This window comes from Molossus molossus, unplaced genomic scaffold (assembly GCF_014108415.1).
Source record: "Molossus molossus isolate mMolMol1 unplaced genomic scaffold, mMolMol1.p scaffold_m16_p_7, whole genome shotgun sequence".
Lineage (NCBI taxonomy): Eukaryota > Metazoa > Chordata > Mammalia > Chiroptera > Molossidae > Molossus > Molossus molossus.
In genome coordinates this window covers 50,645,379-50,658,266 of record NW_023425401.1, presented here as the reverse complement: position 1 = coordinate 50,658,266, position 12,888 = coordinate 50,645,379, and the positions used below count along the sequence as shown (strand labels likewise).

At 37.1% G+C, this 12,888-nt stretch overlaps 1 protein-coding gene across 1 annotated transcript in view; it reads left to right on the top strand.

Moving 5' to 3' along the window:
* The window catches only part of SEMA3A (semaphorin 3A), a 324,915-nt gene that overhangs the window by 240,343 nt on the left and 71,684 nt on the right, over positions 1-12,888 (top strand). The window contains exon 7 of the mRNA XM_036246639.1: positions 1,620-1,739. Coding sequence (XP_036102532.1) covers positions 1,620-1,739 — 120 coding nt within the window. The remainder of the gene's footprint in view (positions 1-1,619; positions 1,740-12,888) is intronic.

Sequence of the window (12,888 nt, the reverse complement as noted above, 5' to 3'; positions counted from 1 at the left end):
ATCGATGTGAAAGGAACACATCGAGTGGTTGCCACCCACACAACCGACCAGGGCCGGGGACAAACTGCAACCGAGGGTACGCGCCCTTAGCGGGAACCGAACCCGGGCCTCTCAGGACCGCAGGCCGATGCTCCAACCGCTGAGCCAAACCGGCCAGGGTGAAAGTCTATTTTTCATTGCAAAGCCCTGATTTGCAAGTGAGAACTGAGGGTGTGAACAAAAAATGTAATATAAGCAATCAGATTTATAAAACTTCCTCAAAGGTATTTATAATTAAATATTCAGAGAAAGTTTTCCATTTATCTAATAAAGATGAAGTCCTTTGAAAATGGAAACAGTATTATTTTAATGTTTAGTTTATCATTTATGCTCATTTTATTTCTGAATATTTTTCAAATCGATGAATTCAAAAACATTAACATATTCAAATGATCAACAAGATAAAATAATTTCACTGTCATTATGATAGATTATTTGTAGAATATTTTATAATATTTTGTTATTTTATTTTGTTGATAATTTACTGTAAGTAGACAGGCAACAATGTATTTTCTGGATGAAAAAAATATGTGACACTTTCTGTTTAAAGGAAAGAAACCGTATTTACCAGCTTTAGTTTATTGAAAGGACACATGTTTTAATGTAAGAGGCTTGGGATTAAATGGGCTTGTGTTTGAACTTTCACCTTGACTTGCCTAGTCATTAGCTGAGCAACCTTGGGTTTCTTGAACTGTAAAATAGGGATACATTTATGCCATAGGGTTGTTGACAGAACTAAATGAGATCATTCAAAAGTGTCAAGCCAGGGCCTGACGGCCTGGCTAGCACAGAGTAGTATTCAGTAAATATTAACTTCTCTCTGTCCTCCCTTTTCCTTTTTCCTTATGATCAGGAGTCTTCCATTATTAAACTCTGACCTAGAGTCAATTCACTTTAAGTTGGAATGAGTCAAAGCACAGCAGAATTTGAACTGTAGTGATTATGAGCTATATCTGTCAAAATTTTCTCCTCTCCAAACACACCTCTATTATAGCTGAGGTTATGTGGTAGCCCTTTTGTTTTTAACTCTATAATAGCCTCGACTAAATTAAAACTTCTCCAAGTTGATATATTAAAATATGAAAAGAAAAAATGGCCAAGAAAATATTAATACTTTCTGAATTATAATAAAATATGAGAATACATTAAAAAGGAATGTATTAGAAATTTTATTTCCATAAAATAAGAACTATAAGCAAGATTTTACAAGATTATTAGAATCATAGTATATTTACACATATTAAAGAAAACAATGCATGCACTTTATAAGTTTGTCCCTGGTTATCATGAAAAACATAAAATTTCATGTTTTAGTAATATCCACTGAGTCATGTTTTACTCAATTTTTCAAAGTTAGTACTAAATGAGGAATCCGGTACCTAATCAGTGAACCATCATTTAACCAAATACTTTAACAAAGACATAAGATAAAAAACTAAGCAGCTTTGCATAAGGGTACAGAGAGCATTTCTGTTTTCTTTTTAGCACGGTCTTAACAAACTTGCATTTCGTTTGTTCTGTTTCTCGTGCCCTAATTGAATTAAAATACATGAATGTGTTTTTATTTTGTCACAACACAGATGGAGAGTTATACTCTGGCACGGCAGCTGATTTCATGGGGCGAGACTTTGCTATCTTTCGAACTCTTGGGCACCACCACCCAATCAGGACCGAGCAGCATGATTCCAGGTGGCTCAATGGTAGGTAGTGCGTGTAAGAACGTAGACGTGCAGCAGGTGTAACTGTTGTAAGTAACTAGAGAACTTTCACTGTATAGTACAAACAATACGACTTGAGATCTAATATGCAGTTAAGCTCATGGTGGTGACTTCATGACTGTGGGTGTGAGAAAGTTGGGCAAAAGAGAAACGAGAGATTAAGGATTCAGGAAAATATTTGCTTTGTGCCAGAAGTGAAATTTCTCAGTCGTTAACTATGGAAAGAAAGAGATCTGGGCTGGAGCTACGGAAGGGAGGCAATGGAAAATGATAAGATGACTTACCAATCCTGACTTACAGGAGCACCACCACAAATCTCAGCATGAAGTGTGTTTACTCCTCCACACCTCCACGTTGCCTTGAGAACTTCATATAAGTTAACATTTTATTTAATTGTGCTCATGTCACATTGAAAGTCTTTTCAAAATGTCAAAGGACTTCTATATCATTTAATCCGATTCTCCTCTAGTCTTTCTAAAACCTTGCCTCCCATTTTATAGCAGAGGAAACTGAGCCTAATATTGTGTCTTAGCCACATCTAACCCCGTGGGAGTTTGGAACAAGAACCTGGTTTCTCCATCTTCTAGCACATCTTCACTGCCTGATCAGTAGATTAGTTTCTCTCTCTTTAGTAAATAAATAATTTTAGCATAGGCAAAAATGTACAAAATGTATATGCTCAAAATAAATAAATACTGTTGTCATTCAGATTTTGAAATAAATAATTCGCCTATGTTGTTATATGTAGAGTTTGATTTTGTTTGGATGATTCACTTACACATTCATCAAAAGTTTTTTTGTAATGGTCCCCACAGTATTATCATGGCTTTTATTATTATTATTAAATAATTATCTCCACTAACACCTGCCTCTAGTCTTAGAAAATGTAGCTGCCCAGCCCCTAATCTCCCATCTTTGCACCTTCGCCTGTTTCACGTGCCCCACGCAGATCACGGTGTCCAGTCCATCTATGCTTTCAGTAAGATGCTTGCTTTTCTCATTCTTTGAACTTGTTTTTTCTGCTGTTTCTTTGTGGGATGCCCAGAATTCATTTAATCACTCTTCCTTCCTGAATTTGTTAGAGAAAAAATGGTAAGATTGCCTCTGCCCATCACTGAAACGTCAGGAGACCATGCGATGTCTGTTACAATCTTTGTTTTGAAATAGCTCATACTTTAAATGGTTTTTTAAATTGATTGTTTTGAGAAAGAGATAGAAACATCAATATGAGAGTGAAACTTAAATAGGCTGCCTTCTACACATCCCCTACTGGGGACCTAGCCTGCATCCAGGCGTGTGCCCTGACTGGGAACCAAACCAGGGACCTCTTGGTGCATAGGTTGACGCTCAACCACTGAGCCACACCAGCCAGCAGATATAGCTCATACTGTAAAGTGACTATCTGAAACATAAAACATACCACCGATATGCGCTCAGCACTTCCCTGCTGCAACAACACTTCTGACCATCTTGTCGTCCACATATCAGTGTGAATGAACAGTGTGCCTCTTACCTTCCACATTTCACTTTTCTGCCTTTGCTCCGAATTGCACTGATGACCTTTCAAAATTTACCCAATTTACATTTTTTCTGCTGTGTTTATCTCTTCTTCACCATTCTCTTCTTTCTCTGATCTGAAAACTTGCTCATCTATCCTGTTCAAACACTTCCTTTAATCATGGTGTTCCATGCGTCCGTGCATATCTAAGTTCATAGCCTTGTTACACACTTGTTTTCTCAACTTCTTCACCCCTTTATCCAATTTCAACCTGACTTTGATCCCTGAAACTGCTCCTGCAAAGGTCACTGATGACTTTCCAGAGCTTTTTATCAATCTGCGTTGAGGAAACATCTCCTGAAGTATTGTCAGTTAACTAGCCTTTCCTCTTTAAAAGTCACCTCTTCAGCTTCTTTTTCCCTGCACTCCCAAGTTTCAAATAAGCTTGACATCATTTCCCCATTGTTTTTCTCTTTAATGTAGATGATGCCTAAGATAATTTAATTAAGAACAAACACTGTGGTAATCAAAGAAGATTGGACATATAATCAAACACCTTCCCCTGGGGGGAGAATGCATGGTAGCAGGGTGACCGTCAGGGAAATTATGTGTCTCACCAAAGAAAGAGAAAAGATACTGAGATCATGATAAGCTATTTTGTAAAACTATAGAAGAACCTTACTCCAACATCCCAGAGGAAAATTTTGGAATATCCACTGTTGCTATCTGGTCTATCTTCAAACTGAAATATTTATTTATTTAGGAAGGAGCATGTTTGTTTTTATTCTGCAAGAAGGGGCCTTTGATCTTCTAAGAACTCTAAAAGGCATGCAGGTTTCACTGTCTGTGAGAAAGAAAACCTCATTAGAAGATGAAATAACACGAAGGAGAGTACAGTATCCATTTCACTTTTATGGCCTTGGAGGAAAATTCACCAGGTTAGAGCTGCCTTTGTGCTGCACACATTCACATGCTGACAGCCAAGCCCGGAGCGTTTACCCTGTGGGAAAGGTCCCTGCCCACGGCTCTGCGCTGCATCTCTGCAAATGTGCTGTTTGTTGGAAAATGCAGTTATCAGTCTCTCAGCGCTAAACGTGAGAACTGATTTGACCAAATCAGCAAAACGGTTCCATTTGACAGGGTGCAGACACCGGAACTGCTGCACGACGGAGGACGCAGACAGAGTTGGGACAGAACCGAGGGACAGTGTGAATCTCAAGCCTCACCCAATGAAATGCCATTTCAGAATAAAATTAGAAACATTATGTTTACACATGCACACATTAAATGAGTTTTGAGGCATGAGCACAGACTACATAATCATTTGTGCTGCCACCAGTAATAAAGTACCTTGCAAGGTACTTTATGAAAGGTCTATTAAAATCAATTTTGGCACAGGACTTAATTTCGTTTTCTCAGATTAATTCAAACCATTTATTATTGGAAGAATCAGTTGTCCTATTTTAACGACTTTTAATATATTTCTCAATAAAAATAAAAAAACGAAACAGTTGTCTCGAATTAGATCTTGAAATAGCTTGCTTTCCAATGGAATTTCACTATTTTCATTATTACTTGTTAAAATTTACATTTTTACAATAGTATCAATAATTATTTATTTTTTAATTGATTAATTAATTTATTTTTGTTACTGTTGATTCTCTTTTTTCCCCCACTGATACCCCCCTTCTCCCTCCCAGCCCTGTCCCCAGCTTTGTTGTCCATGTTCATTGTTCATGCACACATGCATGTAAGTTCTGTGGTTTATCTCTCCCCCTCCACCCGCCTCTTCTGGGGATTGTCAGTCTGTACTCCACTTCCACGTCTCTGGGACTACCCCATTCCTCAGACTGTTATGTTCATTATATTCCACAAATAAGTGAGATCATATGATACTTGTCTTTCTCTGTGTGGCTTGTTCCGCTTAGGATAATACTTTCCAGGTCCCTCCATGTTGTCTCAAAGGATAAGAGATCTTTCTTTCTTACAGCTGCGTAGTACTCCATTGTGTATATGTACCACAGATTTTTTTTATCCATTTGTCTACTGATGGACATTTGGGCTGTTTCCAGATCTTAGTTATTGTAAATAGTGCTGCTATGAACATGTGGGTACATATGTTCCTTCTGATTGGTGTTTCAGGCTTCTTAGGGTATATTGCTAGAAGTGGGATCACTGGGTCACGCGCCTGTAGTCCCAGCTACTCAAGAAGCTGAGGCTGGAGGATTGCTTGAGCCCAGGAGTTCTGGGCTGTAGTGCGCTATACCGATTGGGTGTCCGTGCTAAGTTCAGCATCAATATGGTGACCTCCTGGGAGCGGGGGACCACCAGGTTGCCTAAGGAGGGGTGAACCAACCCAGGTCAGAAATGGAGCAGGTCAATAATACTTTAAATTCAATTTCATATAACAGGCAATATTATAAATGAGTACTACATTTAGGTAAAGAAGTAAAAACTTATTTTAAAAAATTATCATTGATACTAGCTCCTAGTTTAAGACTGATAGTCCTTAAAATAACTTTTGATTTCAGGAAGTGTACCAGTATGTGTTTGCCATGATGTGCCAGAATTCAGGATGCTTTTCTTGTACTTCATAAATACTCTCAATATCTTTTTTTTTTTTTTAATTTTAGCTTCAGTTTTGGCTTTCTAACAATGTGAAAATAAGGTTAAAATATTCTTTATATAGTCATAGTAAGGATATAAATAAGCTTATGCTATTGTTACAGTAGTGATTTCTTTTTTTTTTAAACAAAGTTGTGCGGGGGTTTTTTGTTTTATTTTAATTTCTTTTTTCTTTATTGATTTTAGAGAAAGAGAAAGGGAGAGGGAGAGATAGAAACATCAATGAGAGAGAACAATGAGAGAGAACATCGATTGGCTGCCTCCTGCATGTTCCCCACTGGGGATTGAACCCACAACCTGGGCATGTGCCCTGACCAGGAATTGAACCTGAGACCTCTTGGTGCATGGGTCGACGTTCAACCACTGAGCCACACTAGCCGGGCTACAGTAGTGATTTCTTAACATTTTGTATTTAAATGCTACTACCTCATTCTTGTACATATTACCATCCATTAGAGCCCATGAAGGGCTAATCTGCATTTATTTTTCTATTTAGTGGACACTATTTTCAGTATTGTTTATGTCCTGGACTAATATTGGAATGCTATATGTTATGGAGGAAAAACCCATTTTACCTTACTTTGGACCTCACCTTTAATTGGATTATACGGCGGCCTGCCTCAGAGTTGTGAAAAAAAAAAATGACCGCATGATAATCTTAAAAAGTACTAAGAAAGTGATTGGCATGTGGTAAGTACTTAATAAATGTGAGTTTTCTCTGTCCTGTGTTTCACTTCCGTTGGGTGGAGCCCGCTTGGGAAGCCTTGTCAGGGTCATTCTGTGAGTGATTGTGTTTGTCAGGGTGAAAGGGCAGTCACAGTAGGGCTTAACCCACGAAACCACATGGAGGGAGCCAAGGCCCAGTGAACACAAACAGACTTAATTGCAGTGGCCAGAGTGTGAGGCCTTCCTACTCATTTCAGGAAGACCTGTTTTCTTTTAGTGGATTTCCTAAAAGTATCATGCCTGTGGATAGAACAACCCACTTGCTTTTCTCTGTAATTGAAATGGTATGCTAGTCATCATTCTACTTCCTTTCCCTTGTAACACGCACACCAGCCTGGCCTGCCCTCATTGGAATGAGTATAGCTTCCTCTGTGGTCATACGCCAGGATATTTCATGTTCTCTAAAGACTCAGATTTCTCCACAAGGTATATTTTTATGTAAATAGAATCAAGAACTGTAATTGCAAATAAATTATGACAGTACAAATTAATGTTACATGGTACCAGATACCTATTTCAGATCATTTGTACAACTCTTTTGATGTGCTATTTTAATTCCATTATCTTTAAAGGCATAAACTATGTCAGAGTCCAATTAGATTTTTTTTATAAGTGAAATGAATGACCTAGTTTTGCATAATGTCAGACTTCTCAATGATGCCATTGTGAAATATTTCTCTGGCTTAAGTAAGTTAGTAATATATTTTGCTGACCTTAGAGGAAAAATAAAAGCACTCTGGAGACCTTATTTTATGGTTGTATGAGCAGAAGAGTATTATAGAAGTCGAGTGACCATTTAGTGAAAACAGCAACAGCAACCACAAATGTCTTCTTGGTTTTCATTGCCTGTGAAAGACACAATGATTTAGTCATTTTAACTTTTGAATTACACCTATGAATTAAATTCTACTAGTTAACAATTCTGAAGTATCACTGTATAGAGTCACAAATAAAAGTGATCATGTTTTTGGTTACTTTTGCTGAAATGATGCTGAAGCAGATTTGCAGTAGTTTAAAAGTATTCATACCAACTAACCACTCTCTGTACACCTGCAACCAATAAAAAATAATTTAGAAAGTAAATTATAATTGAAAAATAAAATAAAAACAGACCTCAGCAACAACAACAAAATGTTCATACCTATATCTAAATACAACCAGTAGTTTATTTTTTCTCATGAATCAATTCTCAGGAAAATTGTCATCCCTGCCCTGGCCGGTTTGGTTCAGCGGTTAGAGCATCGGCCTGCAGTTCAGAGAGACCCAGGTTCGGTTCCCGCTAAGGGCAAGTACCTCGGTTGCAGTTTGTCCCCAGCCCTGGTTGGGTCATGTGGGTGGCAACCACTCAATGTGTCCCTTTCACGTCAATGTTTCTCTCTCTCTCTCTCTCCCCCCACCTCCCACTCTATCTGAACAAAAAACAAACAAAAAAATGTCCTCAGGTGAGGATAAAAAAATAAAAATAAAAATAAATTGTCATTCCAATACAGAATACACGCTCCAAGTATAATCTTTACAAAAATATATACTATGAAATATTCTACTCTCTAAAATGATACTTTTAATAAGTTCACTAAATATGCCTTTTTATTTTAAATAGAGCAAAGCTACCAATATATACCTTTACTTCATGTCCTTTTCAGAGGACCTACTTTCCACGTCACATTTTGTCTAAGGTACATAATGACTTTCAACTGGTTGTGTTTGAAATTACATGACACTAATGAGGATAAATGAATAAAACTTTGGAATAAACATTAACTCCGTGGGAATGTTTGAAGGTGATTTTACGTTTTTCAGAGCTCTGAGAAAGTGTACCTGAATAAAATAGAAAGGATATGCTATTTTAACATTTTTTTAATGATGAGCTAAAAATGTACAACTCTTAATTAAGTATGGCCGATTAGCCATACATTTTGAACCACTTATTTCAGTGTTTATAATTGAATGGTGAGAGTAGAGAAATAACATTTAAGGATCTTATTAGACTCACTTCAGGGAATCCCACTTTTAAATTAAAATAAATGAAAATGTATAAAAATGAGACAATATCTTGGAAAATTCTTTAAATTAAAGCCAGCTCTCTTTTTCCTCTTAGTACTTAAAAATGTTCTCTCTACTTTCACCATCCGTTTAATGAATTCAGAGTCTGTCTAACCGATTTCCTCTTCTAGAGTCACTACATTCAGAGCTCAGTGGACCTCAATAGGGATTTACTGCTGACTGGGTAATCTGGGTTCGTGTGTGCAGGAACATCAAGCAAGGGATTTACCCAGAGAAGTGGATGCCATGACAATGCATGTAACCATGGTGTGACTGGCCTCTCTGACATGGCTCTCAAAAGATTTCCCTCTGTGAAAACAGAGGCCTGTTTGCAAATTAATTAGTTTCTGGAGGCAGCTTGATTGTTGACCCAGAGTTTGTAGAGTGGAAAACAATCAGATTAGTGTGCTCTGGGTAAAAGACCAGTGTGCAGTTGCGTGTGGCTTGCTCAACTATTGAAACTGTGAATGGACTGAAACAAATTCAGAGGTTAAATGTGATGAGCCTAGAGCTCCCCAACAGCAGGGGCTGGGGAATTAAAGGATTTCAGCCAGATAAGCTGAATGGTGGCAAGCATGCCATTGAACTTTAATGGAATGGATAGCTTTGACCAATCCCCTCCTCCCCGACCACCTCCTGCAAAAAATCCTTACTATGTTCTAATCACCGCAGTGGAATGAATAAGTTTAAGTTTGCAGTATTATTAAAGGTAAGCTTGACACAATTACTTTAATAGTGGTAGTTTTCAGACTGAAAAGTTTTAATTACAATGTATCAAAAACATATATTATCAGAATTAAAAAAAGTTATAAAATAATGCTTTTTCATGTTGATAATATGTTGTTCATATGTTTACCCTAACTTTTTTAGAGCTATAATATTCAGATGGCCAATAAAATTAATCCTGAGTCAGAGAAGTTGGCTCATGAAAATTAGTTTTAATCAATAAATTATTGTTTATGCTACATTTTATAGGACTCCTAACACAATAAGCTGCATATACTTTTCCCTTGTAGATGCCACCGGCAGAGATCTTCCTAAATATAACCCTGGTAGCTATCACAACACTCTTCTATTCAAAAATCATTTATGTCTCTCAGTTTTCAAGTGAATTGAATCCAGATTTCACTCCCTGTCAAGTCCTTTGACATACAATCCTAAGTGACCTCTCTAATAATGAACACTAACATATTCAAATGGTAGAGTTGGTTGTCCTCAAATTTACTATCTTTTTCATTTAATCATTCCATTCTCCCAGTGGATATTAATCTTTCCCACCTCTGAATCCCAAGAGCGCACAGATGCATGTTTGTGTTTATCATGGTGTGGTGCCGTCCGCACACTCTAGACATATCAAGTGAGAAGCAATTCAATGACGGCTTTGTAGGCTCACTGCGTTTGTAGCCCAGGTCTTCCGCTTACTACCTACGTGGCTTTTACTTTACCTATTTTCATCACTCATTTGTGATTTGTAACATGAAGTTAATTCTAATATCTTATACTGTTTTTCTGAGGATGCATGAGACAGTTTATTTAGGGTAATAAGACAGTGTCTGATAATATAATAAATACTCATAACTGTGGTTGCTGCTGCTACATTTGCATATCTACATATAATAACAGTGCATGTATGTACTATGTGAACAATACAGTGAACTATACAAATCATACATTAATCGTACATAATGCACATTTGGCCAATTTATACAATGAACCAGTTGTGGTTGTTTTCTTAATCTGTTTTGTTTTGTTTTATTTAGTATTGTCGTTATTACTGTCAGAAGCACTTAGTACACCAAGAATATATAAAATATGTAACTTTAGTATTAAAATAATAATCACATTATAATTAAATTGAGCTTAACAAAATTAGCATGAGGAAAAAATGAAATGATAAACCAAGGCTAAATGCCAGTAAATGCATTTTTCTAAGCATTAACTTAGTTCTAGTAAGTGCAGTAATCACCACTTAAATAAAGAAACCATTAGGTTCATTTTTTTTTTTTATCCTCACCCGAGGACATTTTTTTGTTTTTTGTTCAGATAGAGTGGGAGGGAGAGAGAGAGAGAAGCATTGATGTGAAAGGGACACATCGAGTGGTTGCCACCCACACCACCCAACTGGGGCCGGGGTCAAACTGCAAACGAGGTACATGCCATTAGCGGGAACTGAACCTGGGTCTCTCTGGACCGCAGGCCAATGATCTAACCACTGATCCAAACCAGCCAAGGCTAGGTTCATTTTTATTAATTTTTTTCAGTACAGTTCTTCAGGAGACATTGACTACATTGACGACTCTAGAAAAATCATTTATCCGGCTGTATCACAGCTGAGCTTTTCAATTTTCTCATGTGAGTACATCATATATAAATTTGGGGACAGTTGTTTAGAGCATGGATCCTATGGAGCTCGACCACCTGACTTAGGCACTAGCTGAGCATCTATAGCCAGACCGCTAATGTAAGCTTCTGTGCTCAATGTTCCCTTTTCTGAATGAAATAATAACAATTCTTCCCTGTTCCGTTGTTATGAGGATTATGTATGAGTAAATTCATATAAAGCATTTTGAATAGTGACTATTATTATCAAAAACAAGCAAACCATAAAAGCAACCACCAGCACCACCAATTCAGTTGATGTTACCCTGTTTCGTAATGTTACATAAGAATTTTAAAGAAGGGGACAATGAACATACCTACACGCGTCAAATCACTGCCAGTGGAGGAGAATGCACAGTCTCGCTCGCTCCATTAAGCAGCCACACATTCCTGGGAAAGCAATGAAAGTGGCTTCAGGAAGACAAAAGATGAAGTGACAGTGACTTCCGCCCTTTCCTTAGACGGAGCCTCGACATGCAGATTTCTTACCTAGCAATGTCGATACATTTTGAAGAAAATAAATCTACTACTCCTGTGCTTCAATAAAAATAAAAAGGACTTTTTGTTAAGCTTAGTGACATACTTATCACTGAGTTACTTACACATGACAGAAAGGCATTAAAATGCTCTAAACTTCATTTATCAACTAAGTATAAATTACAAAATGTTATCCAGGAAAAGGGTCTTTAAAATGTTTTCTCAATAATATTAGTAAGGGAGATTTAAGTGTGTTTAGATGCCCTTAAAAGGAACATTTTCAAGTTGGAAATGTTTGTGTTGCTGTATGATTTAAGGACTAGGCAAGAGAAAAATGAAAGCCTCTTCACCTCCTACCCCAGCCTCCCACGTCCTGCTCTCAGAAATCCATCAATTTCCTGTGACACTTCTGGATCATCACATAAATTCTGCATTTTAAACAGTATATCATTATATATGTGGTACTATTTTTATTTTTAAATATATTGAATCAAAAATAATGATATGCATTTGAAAACTAATTACAATTTATTATTGGTAGTACATTTATAAATTAATATGAATGTGCATATTTTATCCATTAGGAGCATAGCTTTTTATTATTTTGTTAGATGATTTGCTAAGTAACTATTTTTGGATTTAATGTAGGCTGACAGCATAAGGGACCTATGAAAAATGTGTCTTTTCAATATGTTCATAAATTTGTCTAAATTCATAGAAATACAAATAACATCCTTTGTGCATTTCACTACTAATTTTAATAGATGCCAGGGTTTCAATATCATAGAGAGCTATCTCATTTATACTTTTATAAAATCCCAGCATGAACTGGTGACAGCTGATGTAGCTTTCTATTTAGGAACCACAACATCTTTTCTGCTTAGCACACAATGGGATTTATGTTACAGCCAGCATAGAGTGGTGTTTTGGGCTAGTACATTGTGTTATGACCTATTTATAATGTATTGAACTTTAATCTCACTGATCCTCAAAGTTAAATAATGCCAAAGCTAATATGAAACCGATGACTGTCACTTAATAGCTTAACACCCAGGGAGTCGGTGTTTATCAAATATGTTTTCTAAACACACTTAAGAATGAAAAATCATACCCTTGTTTTGCAGGATAAGGAAGCAATTTTGTAACTCAAACAAAAGACTGACCTGGCTGGTTTGGCTCAGCAGTTAGAGCATCGGCTGTAGACCAAAGAGTCGTGGGTTCAATTCTGGTCAAGGGCACCAACCTTGGTTGCAGTTGGGTCCCTTGCCTGTTGGGGGTTGTGCAGAAGGCAACCAATCCATGTGTCTCTCTCACACCACTGTCTCTCTCTTTCTCTCTCTCTCTCTCTCTCTCTCTCCCACTCTATCTGAAGATAAATGGAAA